Source organism: Chiloscyllium plagiosum, chromosome 19, assembly GCF_004010195.1.
Source record: "Chiloscyllium plagiosum isolate BGI_BamShark_2017 chromosome 19, ASM401019v2, whole genome shotgun sequence".
Lineage (NCBI taxonomy): Eukaryota > Metazoa > Chordata > Chondrichthyes > Orectolobiformes > Hemiscylliidae > Chiloscyllium > Chiloscyllium plagiosum.
In genome coordinates, this window is record NC_057728.1 from 54,974,658 (window position 1) to 54,989,999 (window position 15,342).

Genomic DNA, 15,342 nt, shown 5'->3' on the forward strand with positions numbered 1-15,342 from the left:
GGCCAATTGCCTTTAGCTAGATAAGCTTCCCTTTTAACAATACATCGTAACAAGAGACTCATCTAAACTGTGTGGAAAAGGTCATGTGGTAACTTTGCTTAGCTAACATGTCCAATATCATTGTCCTACAAAATGGCTTTTTCTTTTAAAATCATCTTAGATTCCCAAAATGCAAATTAAATTAATAACATTCCCAGATCTCAAGCTCCAGGGAACAACACACAAGCATTCTGTCAATGACAAGTAAGTATACACTCAAATTAGACCACAAAGGGTTAACCTTTCCACCAACTTCGATCCTGTGTCTCCCTCCTTCTCTCTGTGTCCCTTGAACCCTTAGGTCAGTGAATGTAATTTATAGAAACATGTTTTCTCTCTCTGTCTCTCACATATAAACATCTTCCAACTTTCTTACTATGTCAGTTTCAGCCTTTGTGTTTTCCTAGCTTGTAAGGGTAATGAGACATTCACATTCCAGAACAGTGAATATTAGGAAACTGAGCTTCATAAATTCAAATCTGCTCAGTGTGGTACACATGGAAATGTATCAGGATTCGTATGTGGCGCTTAGGCGGTTGGCACGGGATTCCCATTTCCTGGCTTGTCTTAGCGTCTCGCCCGTAGGTGTTCAAAGTCTGTGAGAAGATTTGTAGCTCGGGTGCTCGTTGTTGTGGTTCTGTTCGCCGAGCTGGGAATTTGTGTTGCAGACGTTTCGTCCCCTGTCTAGGTGACATCCTCAGTGCTTGGGAGCTTCCTGTGAAGCTTCACAGGAGGCTCCCAAGCACTGAGGATGTCATCTAGACAGGGGACGAAACGTCTGCAACACAAATTCCCAGCACGGCGAACAGAACCACAACAATGTATCAGGATTGTTCTATTACATGCGTATTACACTCAGCTTATTAAATTACAAGTTCTTTTCCTATTGAGTATGAGTTTTGTGAAGAGTTTTCAATATAAACCAGAACTGTGGTTTATATTGAACATCCAACATCCAACTGTGAAATATGTGCAGCTTCTAGCCCTCGGGTCAAAAGAAAATACGGCCAACCATTCCACAAGTGTACAAATGTTATCACCTTATTTACACCGATCTATTGACACTAAGAACAGATGTCCTTAAGTCTTCTGAACAAATGCTCCCCTCTGCCCGTGGTCAAGCGCTTTCCTGCATATCCTGTAGCAGATGTGTAAGGCTACAAGCTCTCTCAACCTTTCATGTGGCACTTTATTGAATGTCTCCTGAAAATTCAAATATATTACATCTACTGGTTCCCCTTTATTTACCCTCCACTGCGAACTTGAATAAATTTGGTCAACATATTGTTCCTTTCTTAAAGCCACATTAACTTTTCTTGATTTTATGATTCTGTAAATGTCCTGACGACCCTCCCCAATATTAGATTATAGCATTTTTCAAATGGCTGGTAAACCAACTGGCCTTTTATTCCTGCTTAATTCAAGGCATGATACAGCAGATGCTGTAAATCTGAAACAAGCACAGACAATGCTGGAGAACCTGACCAGGTCTGGCACCATCTTTGGAGAGAGAAACTGAGTTACCATTTTGAGTCTTTTTTGATTCATCTAAAGGTTTAAGTCAGATTCTGTCTCCACAGATGCTGCCAGACCTGCTGAGGATTTCCCTAACATTCTCTATTTGTTTCATTCTTGGTTTCTGTCTTTCTCCTTTCTTGCATAGATATGTTATGTTTGCACTTATCAAATCTACTTGGATCTTTCCAAAGCCTAGGAAATTTTGAACTGCGTGCAAAAATGACAATCATTCAGGACTTAGTGGTTCTATATTCTTTCAGCAGCTCCAAAACGTAAAAGAGGAAGACCTCCAGGACCACAAAAAACTAAGACTGAGAAAAATAAGTCTGAGGGAGCAAGCAGCAAACGAGGCAAAACAGGTGGAAATACGGCGGGCAAGCAAGAAAAGATCACTGATGCTTTTAAAGTCACGAAAAGAAAAATCGATCGATTCAATGGAACAACCGAAGCTGAGCTTTTAACAAAAACCTTACCAGATATATTGACCTACGGTTTAGACATTGTGATTGTAAGTTTTATGTTTCCCATTATTTTAATGAATTTGATTTAGTCCAGTTGCAATGAGCAGAATTTTTAAGATCATGACATTTATTTTGAACAAATTAAGTTTCTAAAGAAAAAGATGAAGAATTTTTAGTTGAAAAGCGACACATTCAGGAACAAAAGACTGTGATGTTTTGAAATGAATATAGATTTATGCGTTTTAACAAAGTAGCCAAACTTCAAGGTGGCTTTTGTTATCTTCCTTTTATGGGAGTGATAAAGATTAACTCTAACTCTAAAACAGTGGAATTTTGCAATTAATCATTCTGCCAGTAATCTACAGCATAAGTGTGATCAAATTGAAAAGAATCCTTGGAACTACAGTTGTCAGCACAAATCAATAATTTAAATCATTTTAGGCTAGAAATGCTTATGCATACATATGTTTTAATTAACAGAATTTCATTGTCGAGAATTGCTTGGTAAGATAAAGTCTCCCTTTTCAAATTTAATGATTTAGATTTTTTTAAACAATTGCTGTATAATTGGTGTGTGGTACACAGATGCAATATAATTTTTAAAAACCCACAAAACATTCATAAATTTGAGATAGAAATGACTAGTCAGAGGAATGGTGAGTTTGATTAGACACCAAAGAGAAGATCATAGAGCTATACTGCATTGAAACAGACCCTTCGGTCCAACTCATCCACGTCGACCAGATATCCTGAATAAATCTAGTTCCATTTGCCAGCACTTGGCCCATATCTCTCTCAACTCTTCCTATTCATATACCCATCCAAATGCCTTTTAAATATTGTAATTGTACCACCTTCCACCACGTCCTCTGACAATTCATTCCATGCACGCACCACTCTCTGCGTGACATAGTTGCACCTTCGATCCTTCTTAAATCTTTCCCTTCACACCTTAACCTATGCTCTCGAGTTTTGGACTGCCCCGCCCCAAGGAAAACACCTTGTCTATTCACCCCAACCATGCCCTTCATGACTTTATAAACATCTGAGGTCATCCCTCAAGCTCCAACACTTCAGGGAAAATAGCCCTGGTCTGTTTTGCCTGTCCCTATAACTCAAAAATTCTCCAACCCTGGCAACATCCTTGTAAATATTTTCTGAGCCCGTTCAAGTTTCATGACATCCTTCCTATAGCAGAGGGACTAGAATTTCACACATTATTCCAAAAGTGGCCTAACCAATGTTCTGTATAGCTGCAACATGACCTCCCAACTCCTGTACTCCATGCACTGAACGATTAAAGGCAAGCATACCAAATGCTGTCTTCACTACCCTATCTATCTGTGACTCTACTTTCAAAGGACCATGAACTGCACTCCAAGGTCTTTTTGTTCAGCAACGCTTCCCAGGACCTTACAATTAAGTATACAAGTCCTATTCTAATTTGCCTTTTCAAATTGCAGCACCTCACATTTATCAAAATTAAACTCTCATCTGCCACTCCTTGGCCCATCTGATCAAGATCCTATCCTACTCTGAGGTAATTTTCTTCACTGTCCGCTAACCTCCAATTTTGGCATCATCTGAAAACTTATTAATCATATCTCCTATGTTCACATCTAAATCATTTATATAAATGATGCAAAGCAGTGGACCTACCATCAATCCTTGTGGCACAGCGCTGGTCACAGGCCTCCAGTCTGAAAAGCAACCCTCCACCACCATCCTCAGTCTGCTACCTTCAAGCCAGAGCACAGGTACTAAATGTGTATTTTGTTGCAAAAACAAGCTAAGTTCTTCTGTTGGCAGCTAGCATTAATTCTTATTTGTTTATTAATTATAAAATAGCAAGACTGGCCAGACCCAGTTTTTCTAAGGCTACAAATTTAGCTTAAAGGTATTTTGTAATCAACCTGTTCAGAGATTTTATTACACTCTTCTGGAGGAGATGGTACTTGTAACTGCATTTCCTGGCCAGGAGATGCATACACTACCATGACACCACAACAGCCCTAAAGATATAGCTTAATGTACAGTGAGGGAATGGGGTTCAGATATGAATAGTTTGATTTAAAATTCCTAGATAGAGTGGGAAACCTTTATTGCTTTATTTGTTAATGGTAGAGGTTTAAAAGTAGTTTTGTTTTAAATAAACTAACAACAGAGACCACTATCTAGACTGTTATTCAAACCAGTCCCTTGACATCCTTTGCTATTTTCATGTTGAGATTACTAAAATGTGTCCGTGGTTTAATTCTGCCCAGCAAAGTTTGTGACTTTACCTTGTTACAATTGCATAATAAACATTTAAGATCTACCCTGATACCTTCTTACAAAGATTCAAGTCTTTGTAAGAAGATTTTGGGCGGCATGGTCAATGGTTAGCACTGGTATTTCACATCACCAGGGACCCAAGCTTGATTTCACCCTTGGGCGACTGTCTGTGTGCAGTTTGCACATTTTCCCCATGTCTGTGAGTTTCCTCAAGGTGCTCCAGTTTCCTTCCACAGTCCAAAGATGTGCAGGTTAGGTAGATCAGCCATGATAAACTGCCCATAGTATCCAGGGATGATCAGGCTAGGTGAATTAGCCATAGGAAATGCAAGGTTATAGCGATAGGGTATTAGTGAGTCTGGTTGGGATGCTCAAGAGTTGGTGTGGTCTCAATGGCCTGCTTCCCCACTGTAGAGACTCTGGAATGTGGCAGTAGATTAAAGATGACAGGAGGTGGCAGGAAAATATTATATTTGGCTTGCTTAATGAAACAGCTAGGTATAAGGTCTTGTAAGGCAAATTCCTTATCTTGCATGTACCAAAGAAAGACAGGTAGGTACCGTCTTGTTCAATGTCATTGTGACACAGGAAACTACTTGGCCCATCAAGTCCATCCTGGTTCTCCAGAACAATCCAGTCAGCCCCATTGCCTCACTCTATTCCCTATTTGGCAGGTTATTTGTCTTTGCTGCCAATTCCGTTCCTTTTCAAAATCATTGTTTGTTTTCACTACCTTCAACAGTAGTAGTGGTAGAGATTAGGAGAGCATGATTGGATTTGATGTGGTTTATTTCATTCATTCATTCATAGATGTGAGCATTTCTGGCAATGCCAGCATTTATTGCCCATTCAAAAGTTTTTTTTTGTGAGCTGTCTTCCTGAACCACTTCACTCCAGTGGGGGGAGTGCTTGGATTTTGAACCAGCAACAGTAAAGGAATGATGCTACAGTTTCAAGTCCAGATGTGAGAGACTTGGAGGGTAACTTATGGGTGGTATTGTTTCTGTGTATCTACTTCCCTTCTTCTAGATGGTAGAGATTGATGATTTGAAAGATGCTTTAGAAGTCCTGGCAAGTCATTACATTGTGTACAATGATAGTCTGTTGCAACCACCATATCTCTGTGGTTGAGGTGCCAGTCAAGTGAGGCGTTTTGTCCTGTGTGGTGTCAAATTTAGACAAATGGAGAGAATTCCATTATACTCCTGATTTGTGCTATGGATGTTGGGCAGACTTCGCAGGGGCGCAAGGTTTGTCACTCACCACATAATTCCCAGTCTCTGATCTTGTACTTACATGACTAGTGTTGCAGATTTGGAGGGCTAATTAATCCAGAACATTTTTGTGCTTCTCCAAATATCTGGAACTGCCGTGATGGCTAAGCTGCATGGAAGAAGGAGTGAAAGAAGAAAAGGGTATGTAATCATTTTGGAATAGCTGGGCCCTTCTGCAGTTGAAGATGGGACTCTGATACGTTACTTTGCTTCCCTGTTGATGGGATCGATTATGTCATCTAGTGGTTGCAGAGTATCCTTAAAGCCAGGGTGAACAGCCAGTGGTCTTGGTCCAATAATCTATCTAGAGAGAAAATGAGATTCGAGAGCTAGAAAAGAGATGAAAATTCAGGGTTTCAAAGACGGTAAAGTCAGATTACAGTCTGTGCCACATGCTAATGAGAAAAGAAATGGGATGATAGACCAAATGATTATCTATCTAGAGAGAAAGTGCAGAAGGTAAGAATTAAGAGAATGAGGCAGCTGGGGGCTAGTATAAAGAGGTCAGATTATTGAGGGCTAAGATAAAAATCTTTGGAAGTAGATTTTCTACTACTGATCTGGAGGAGGGGGTGCAGTTGAAAATCTCAAGTGGTGCTAAGATTGGAGAGAGCAAAGCTGATAGTGGTAGTAAGCAAAATTGAAAGATGGTGAAACAAAAGCCAGCATCAACTAGGGTTGAAATGCAGGAAATTGTTAAAATGGCAAACTTGAAGGACTCTATGAATGGAAGCAGTGTTCATAGTTAGGTAGATGAATGAACAGCACCAATACATTGGAATTAAACTGGTATGATCTAATTGTCATTACAGAGACATGGCTACTGAGTGACTAATACTGGGACTGAATATTCAAGATATTTGATATTTAGGGAGGAAAGGAAAAGTAGGTGTGACTGCAGTGGTTTAGGAAGACAGCTCTCTCAAAATCTTTCAAAAAGACAATAAGGGCAACAAATGAATGGTAGTATTGCCAGAGATGCTCACATCCCAAGAATGAATTAGACAAAACTACATCAATTCCAATCACATTCTTCTTTCTACCACTGCTACTGTAGAATGTAGTGAAAGCAGAAAGCACTGTTCATCAAAGATAAGACCAGCACATTAGTATGAGAGGGTCTCTGATTGCAAAATAAAGACGTAGAATTAGTTTGATAGAACAAAGCAATACCAAGGGCAACACACATTAGTGAGAGCTGATTATAGGCCACTAAACAGTGGTCATTGGTATAAATCAGGAACTTAGAAGTATGTGTAACATGGTTGTTGCATTAATTGTGGGGGAACATCAATGTGCATAGATGGAGTTAACCTAATTAGCACCAGTGCTATGGAAAATTGATTCTTAGAATATATACAAGATGGGTTTTTTTCTTCCCAGATTAGAAAATTGAACGACCAACTAGAGATTGGGTTATTTTATATTTAATTCTGTCCATTGAGAAAAAGCTAATTGCAAATGAGCCTTTTGGAAAGAGTGATCATGATATGCTAAAATTGTACATTTGAAAATTATGTAGTTTTCTCTGGAATCAAGGTAAGGAAATTACAGTCGTATGAGGGGAAAGTTGGCTGTGGTAGTTCGGGACTCATTTAAAAGATATGGTAGACAGGCAATAGTTTGCATTTAAACAATTAATGCATGTTTTACAACAATTTATATTCCTTTACCGTGGCCAAGTGTTGGAAAGTGGGGTAGGTGTAGATAGGTCAGTGCAGACTTAATGGGCAGAAGGGCCTGTTCTGTGCTATATGACTCTGACTGTATCATGCACAAACTTTCAGTTGGAAAATAATTCTACTATGGCTAACAAGAACTTAAAGATTATATTAGATCAAAAGAAATGCTTTTAAAGTTGTCCTAGAATTAATAAAGTGTCTTAGAATTAATATGCCTTAGAGTAGTATGCCTCAGAATTCAGCAAAGGAGGACCAAGGAACTGATAAGGGAAGGGAAAATAAACCATGAATGTAAACTGGCAAAAACATATAAAATAAACTGTAAATAGGTATGTAAAAAGAGTGGAAAAACACTGACAAATGTGGGCCCAATATAAGTTGAGACAGAAGAATTTACAATGGTGAATAAGGAAATGGCAGCAAAACTAAACACATACTGTACTTTGTCTTTGAGGAAAAGACAAAAGAACCTCCCAATGGCATGGAGGGAAAATTGGTTAATGGACCGAAAACAGCAAGATAAATCAGCCACTTTCAGGTTGGCAGACAGTGACTGTTTAGGTACTGAAACGTGCTTGGACCCCAGCTATTTTCAATCTATAATCAGTAATTTGGATGTGGGGGCCAAATGTAATCTTTCCAAGTTGCTGGTGACACAAAACTAGGTGGGAATGTAAACTGTATGGATACAAAGGGGTTTAAAGGAGATTTAATCAAATTAAGTGATTAGACAAGTGCATGACAGATGGAATATAACATACAAAAGTATCAAATATTCCACTTTGATAGGAAAACTTGAAATGCAGAGGTTTTTTTTAAAAATAAGAGATGAAGAAGTGTAGATGTCCAAACGGACCTCCGTATCCTTGCACTTGAGTCACTGGAAGCTAACATGTAGCTGCAGCAAGCAATTAGAAGGCAGCTGTATGTTGGTCCTTATTATTAGAGGTTCTCTGAGTACAGAAATAATAATCTCTTGTTGCACTTGTCTAAATCCTTGGTAAAACTACACCTTGCACATCGAGGGGAGTGCAATTGAAGGTTCGCCAAATTGATCCCTGACTTGGTGGGTTTGTCCTGTGGAAGAGATTAGAGACTGGACCTGTTTTCTGGTGTTTGGAAGAATGAGAAATGATCTCATTGAAACATATAGAACTCTTGCAGGTTTAAACAGGATAGAAGCAAGAAGCATGTTTTCCGTCAATAAGGGGGAAGCTATTTTGGACTGAGGGCAGGCATTTCTTTACTCATAGAATCCTACAGTGCAGAAAGAGGCCATTTGTTCCATTGACTCTGCACAAACCCCCTGAAGAGCATCCACCCAGACCCAGCCCCAATGCTATTTCCGTGACCCCGCATTTACCATGGCTAATCTAGCTAGTATGCACGTCCCTGGACACTATGGATAACTTAGCGTGGCCAATCCACTTAACCTGCATATCTGTTGATTGTGGGAGAAAACCGGAGCACCCAGAGGAAACCATGCAGACAGTTACACAAGGCTGGAATCAAACTCTTCCCTGGCACTGTGAGGCAACGGTGCCAACCACTGAGCTACCATGCCATCTCTCAGGACAATGGATCTTTGGATGTCTTTACCCCAAAACGTATGGAGGATCAGTCATTGAGAATGATCAAGTCAGAGACGGAGATTTCTATCTTAAAAAAATACAGAAGGAATATGGGGTTAGTCTAGGAAATTGGTGTCAAGCAGCATTCTGTATAATTTTTCTTGCTACTGCAAGGTCCTCCAAGGTCTGTATGCAACAGTGGCTTCCAGAAGCTAAATCCATGCAATGACACGCTGATCAACATGTGTGGGACTTCCCAGCAGCTGCACGGCCACACAGCTTAGAGAGGACGTTGGTTTCGAGGTAAAGAAACCATTATTTAGTTGAATGGCAAATATCTTATTCCTAATTTCGATGTTCCAATACTTCAACAATACACTGAGAATTGTTTAGATGCAGGATTTCCCTCTAAAATGAATCATAATGTGGAGGGGAAAATAAGTTTTATAGCATTTGTGTTGAAAGCAGTAGCTCAGTTTGTGAGAAGATTTGTAGCTCGGGTGCTCGTTGTTGTGGTTCTGTTCGCCGAGCTGGGACTGTGAAGCACTTCTGTGATCTTTCCTCCGGCATTTGTAGTAGTTTGAATCTGCCGCTTCCGGTTTTTAGTTCCAGCTGTCCGTTGCAGTGGTCGGTATATTGGGACCAGATCGGTGTGCTTATTGATTGAATCTGTGGATGAGTGCCATTCCTCTAGGAATTCCCTGGCTGTTCTCTGTTTGGCTTGTCCTATAATAGTAGTGTTGCCCAGTCGAATTCATGTTGCTTGTCATCTGTGTGTGTGGCTACTAGGGATAGCTGGTCGTGTCGTTTCGTGGCTATTTGGTGTTCATGGATGCGGATCGTTAGCTGTCTTCCTGTTTGTCCTATGTAGTGTTTTGTACAGTCCTTGCATGGGATTTTGTACACTACGTTGGTTTTGCCACATCCGTGAACACCAACTAGCCTCGAAACGACACGACCAGCTATCCTTAGTAGCCACACACACAGATGACAAGCAACATGAATTCGACTGGGACAACACTACTATTATAGGACAAGCCAAACAGAGAACAGCCAGGGAATTCCTAGAGGCATGGCACTCACCCACAGATTTAATCAATAAGCACATCGATCTGGACCCAATATACCGACCACTGGAACTGACAACTGGAAGCGGCAGATTAAAACCACTACAAATGCCGGAGGAAAGATCACCGAAACACTTCACAGGAGACTCCCAAGCACTGAGGATGTCACCTAGACAGGGGACGAAAAGTCTGCAACACAAATTCCCAGCTCGGCAAACAGAACCACAACAAAGCAGTAGCTGTTAGTTATGCTTCTATTTTGATGGCTTGCTTTAAATCAAAACTGTTCTTCTATACTGGTGACTAGAAAAGAGTGTTTTGAGTTTGTGACTTATTCTACTATCTGAAAGTAGCATTTCTGAACTTGTTGAGTGTCATGTTGGAAAGTTAATTAAATATTTTGGGTCAAAATTCCATTGAGGGCCTTTGGACAAGACGGCATATTTCCTTAAGCACTGTGATATGCTTCCTGTGCAAGTACATTTCAAAGTGGAAGCAAATGCTTGGCTTCTTTGCTGCTGGAAGTACTTACGGCAAAATTGGGCAAAATTTCCTTGTGGAATATCTTGCTAATCAAGGCTGACCCATGAGTTATTGGTTACTTCTCCAAGGCTGCATATCACGAGTGTAACTGCAGTATTTATCTTGGTGTATGATAAAAAAAGAGATTGTATTCTTCTTGCCTACATTATCCTGAAGAAATTTTGCTGGAGTTGTGAAAGCCGATTACCAAGTTTTTTTGCTTGATGTATTTTTACTTTCTCTTGACCTACTGGTTGTAATTTCCATTCCAACTAAATTGAGTTCTGCTGTTTGTTTTAGATTGGAATTAACCCGGGGCTGATGGCAGCATACAAAGGACATCATTACCCAGGACCAGGAAATCATTTTTGTAAGTTTTTGTATCCACAGAAATACAATTGGTTGTTCTTAAATCTTTTAAATCTTTTGATGTTTATTTGAGTGAATTGCATGATGAGCAAAGCATACTGATTTGTGCTGGTAGATTTTTCAGAAGTGGACTATTTTAGTTTCTTATTTATTATTCTCTAACTAGTTTTATTTTATTATGACTATCTCTTGCTGCACATTCAAACTCTGACCTGTGCCTTTTTTCTGTAGGGAAATGCTTGTTTTTGTCTGGTCTTATTGACAAGCCATTAAATCATTTGGATGATGCTTCTTTACCAGAAAAATATGGAATAGGTTTCACAAACATGGTGGAGAGAACTACTCCAGGAAGCAAGGACCTCAAAAGGTGATTGAGGAAAACAAATATAAAATTAATTTTTTTTTTATTTTGTAGGAAAACATAATGTAAAAATTCTTTGTATTTCAGTAAAGAGATTCGTGAAGGAGGAAAAATACTTTTGCAAAAGCTACAGAAGTTTAAGCCACGGATTGCAGTATTTAATGGGAAATGTAAGTAAATGTGAAAATTTTAAAAAGGAACTCTTGACTATCTGACAATAACTTGATGTATCAAATTTTTTTCATGCTGCAAATGTAAGGTTTCTAGTACTGGGAAACCCAATACCAATATGAAACACTGATTATGTATAGTACTGAGTAAAGCTGCTTCTGACTCAGCATGAGGACAGTCAATCTGGGCTGAATTTAAGACCATGCCTCTGAAGTAAAAGGTCTCTGCACTCTCAGTTCCTCCCAAAATATGAGTTTATTCCTAAAACAGCATAATTTCAGAAATACCTATGTCCTTTCGTTTGGATAATTCTGACTATACTAATTGGTATAATACAGAGGGATTGTGCATGGAAGGTTATTTAAATTTATATTGTCTGACAACAAAAGATGACATTGAAAAGAATTATGCTTTGGGGAATTTAACTAAGTTGGTGAATTTGAAAATTTCATTTACTTACCATTTACAGGCATCTATGAAATATTTAGCAAGGAGGTTTTTGGAGTTAAAGTCAAGAAATTGGAGTTTGGGCAGCAACCACACAAGATCCCTGAAGGAGAAACCGTAAGCATCTTAACATGATTTAATTTCTTTTATACCTATAAAATTTTGAAGTAAATAATGCTGTTTTCCTCTGTTGGAAAATTCTTCATCTCTTTCACAGAGCCTCCCAAATTCATTATTGTCTGATGACACTTAACAGAGAAACGTAGAACATTACAGTGCAGTACAGGCCCTTCAGCCCTTGATGTTGAGCCGACCTGTGGAACCAATCTGAAGCCTATCTATCCTACACCATTCCGTTTTCATCCATATATTTATCCAATGACCATTTAAATGCCCTTAAGGTTGGCAAGTCTGCTACAGTTGTAGGCAGGGCATTTCATGCGCCTACTACTCTCTGGGTAAAGAAATCATCTCTGACATCTGTCCTACATCTATCACCCCTCAATTCAAAGCTATGTCCCCTCCTGCTAGCCATCGCCATCCAAAGAAAAAGGCTCTCGCTGTCCGCCCTATCTAACCCTCTGATTATCTTATATATAGGTCAGGTGAATTGGCCATGCTAAATTGTCCATAGTGTTAGGTGCATTAGTCAGAGGGAAATGGGTCTGGGTGCATTACTCTTCGGAGGGTCGGTGTGAACTGGTTTGGCCAAAGGGCCTGTTTCCGCACTGTAGGGAGTCTAAAAATCTCAATTAAGTTACCTTTCAATCATCTTCTCTCTAACGAAACAGCCTCAAGTCTCTTAGCCTTTCCTCGTAAGTCCTTCCCTTCATACAAGGCAACATCCAAGTAAATTGCCTCTGAACTCTCTCCAAAGCTTTCCCATCCTTCCTATAATGCAGTGACCAGAACTGTGCACAGTACTCAATGCGATCACACCAGAGTTTTGTACAGCTGCAACATGACGTTGTGGCTTCGAAATTCAATCCTTTTAATGACCCTATCAACCTGGGTGGCAACTTTCAAGGATCTATGTACACGGACACAGAGATCTCTCTGCTCATCTACACTGCCAAGAATCTTACCATTATCCCAGTACTCCTTATTCCTGTTGCTTCTTCCAAGGTGAATCACCTCACACTTTTTTCCACAATAAACTCCATTTGCCACCTCTCAGCCCAGCTCTGCAGCTTATCTATGTCCCTCTGTAACCTGCAAAATCCTTCGGCACTGTCCACAACCCCACGACCTTAGTGTCATTCGCAAATTTCCTAACCCATCCTTCTATGCCCTCATCCACGTCATTTATAAAAATGACAAGCAGTAGTGGACCCAAAATAGATCCTTGTGGTACACCACTAGTAACTGAACTCCAGGATGAACACTTCCCATCAACCAGCTCCCTCAGTCTTTCAGCCAACCAATTTGTGATCCAAATTGGTAAATCACCCTCAATCCTATGCCTCTATATTTTGTACAATCTCCTCCTGTGTGGAACCCTATCAAACGCCTTACTGAAATCCATGTACACCACATCAACCGTTTAGCCTCATCCACCTGTTTGGTCACCTTCTCAAAAAACTCAGTAAGGTTTGTGAGGCATGACCTACCCTTCACAAAACTGTGTTGACTATCCCTAATCAAATTATTCCAAACCAGATGATTATGAATCTTATATCTTATAACCTTTTTCCAACACTTTACCCACCGCCAAAGTGAGGCTCACTGGTCTATAATTACCAGGATTGTCTTCCCTTCTTGAACACTGGGATAACATTTGCCAGCCTCCAGTCTTCTCGCACTATTCCTGTAGACAATGATGACATAAAGATCAATGCAAAAGGCTTCCCAGAGAATCCTAGGATAAATCCCATCTGGCCAGGGGATCTATCTATTTTCGCACTTCCCAGAATTGCTAACACCACCTCCTTGTGAACCTTGATCCTGTCTAGACTAGTAGCCTGTATCTCCGTATTCTCCTCAACAACATTGTTTTTTTTCCAATGTGAATACCGACGAAAAATATTAATCTAGCACTACTCCTATCTTCTCAGACTCCACACACAACTTCCAACTATTGTCCTTGATCAGCCCTAATCTTGCTCTAGTCATTCTTTATTGTTGATATACCTATAGAAAGCCTGAGGGTTTTCCTTGATTCTATCTGCCAACAACTTTTCATGTCCTCTCCTGGTTCCTTTTAGTTGGTCTTTCCTGGCTAGCTTGTAGCGCTCAAGCACCCTAAGTGAGTCTTCACATCTCATCCTAACATAAGCCACCTTCCTCCTCTTGACAAGAGATTTAGCTTTCTTAGTAAGCAACGGCTCCCTCACTCGACTACTTCCTGCAGTTTCCTTCCCCATCCTATGCATCCTACATTTTGCCTAATCGCATCATAATTGCCTTTTCCCCAGTTATAACTCTTGCCCTGCGGTAAATACCTATCCCTTTACATCGCTAAAGTAAACATAACTAATTTGTGGTCACTATCACCAAAGTGCTCACCTACCTCCAAATCTTGCACCTGGCAGGGTTCATTATCCAGTACCAAATCCAATTTGGCTTCGCCCCTTGTTGACCTGTCTACATACTGTGTCAGGAAACCCTCCTGCACACATTGGAGAAAAACTGGCCCATCTAAGCTACTCGAACTTTAGTATTTCCAGTCAATATTTGGAAAGTTGAAGGCCCCCAAAACAACTATCCTATTACATTCGCTCCTGTCTAGAATCATCTTTGCAATCCTTTCCTTTACATCTCGAACTACTCGAAGGCCTATAGAAAACTCCCAACAGGGTGACATCTCCTTTCCCCTGGTTCTAACCTCAGCCCATACTACCTCAGTTGACAAGTCCTCAAATGTCCTTTCTGCCACTGTAATACTGTCCTTGACTAACAATGCCACATCTTTCCCTCTTTTCCCATCTTCTCTTTTCTTGTGTGTGTCTGTGTCTTGTCTGTCCATCTTGAATCTTTATATTGTAGTGAAAAAAATCTTCATCTTTTGTTTGGTATTTATAGATTAGGTGAATAGGTATTTTTAGAAGTTAGTATTTGTTATTTCAGTAGCATATGCATTTCAATTCAGTGCATGATGTCACAACCCTTAGGGGAAGAGTGTGCTGGTAATCAAGCCTCACTATTCCATGAGCTGTCACAAATGTATAAATGACCAAATGAATTACTAAGGTGGTTGATTTGCCTGATACGACTGCTATCTTGGTTTCACTTGGGTCTCACGCCTTATCTTCACCATATACATCCAGTCCCTGTACACCTCCATCCCCCATCACGAAGGACTTAAAGCCCTCCGCTTCTTCCTTTCCCGCCGTACCAACCAGTACCCTTCTACTGACACCCTCCTTCGACTGACTGAACTGGTCCTCACCCTGAACAACTTCTCTTTCCAATCCTCCCACTTCCTCCAAACCAAAGGAGTAGCCATGGGCACCTGCATGGGCCCCAGCTATGCCTGCCTCTTCGTAGGATATGTGGAACAGTCCATCTTCCGCAGCTACACTGGCACCATTCCCCACCTTTTCCTCCGCTACATCGATGACTGTATCAGCGCTGCCTCGTGCTCCCA

The 15,342-nt window shown here is 40.3% G+C and overlaps 2 protein-coding genes across 6 annotated transcripts in view; one reads left to right on the forward strand and one right to left on the reverse strand.

Annotated features, from left to right (window-relative positions):
• LOC122559835 (G/T mismatch-specific thymine DNA glycosylase-like) overlaps positions 1-15,342 on the forward strand; it is a 32,203-nt gene that overhangs the window by 8,280 nt on the left and 8,581 nt on the right. Inside the window, exons 1-6 of one of the 4 annotated variants that reach the window (XM_043709933.1) lie at positions 3,675-3,775; positions 8,994-9,122; positions 10,709-10,778; positions 11,009-11,144; positions 11,226-11,308; positions 11,779-11,873. In XM_043709933.1, the coding sequence (XP_043565868.1) occupies positions 10,730-10,778; positions 11,009-11,144; positions 11,226-11,308; positions 11,779-11,873 (363 nt within the window). In that variant the 5' untranslated portion in view covers positions 3,675-3,775; positions 8,994-9,122; positions 10,709-10,729. Of the gene's footprint in view, positions 1-1,817; positions 2,066-3,668; positions 3,776-8,993; positions 9,123-10,708; positions 10,779-11,008; positions 11,145-11,225; positions 11,309-11,778; positions 11,874-15,342 lie in introns of those variants that run through there. The other 3 variants (XM_043709931.1, XM_043709932.1, XM_043709934.1) reach the window with 3 other exon arrangements.
• The window catches only part of glt8d2 (glycosyltransferase 8 domain containing 2), a 74,311-nt gene that overhangs the window by 7,849 nt on the left and 51,120 nt on the right, over positions 1-15,342 (reverse strand). Inside the window, exon 11 of one of the 2 annotated variants that reach the window (XM_043709936.1) lies at positions 5,792-5,866. The exons of the other annotated variant lie outside the window; for it this stretch is intronic. Within the exon in view, the coding sequence (XP_043565871.1) occupies positions 5,806-5,866 (61 nt within the window). The 3' untranslated portion in view covers positions 5,792-5,805. Of the gene's footprint in view, positions 1-5,791; positions 5,867-15,342 lie in introns of those variants that run through there. 2 annotated transcript variants of the gene reach the window in all.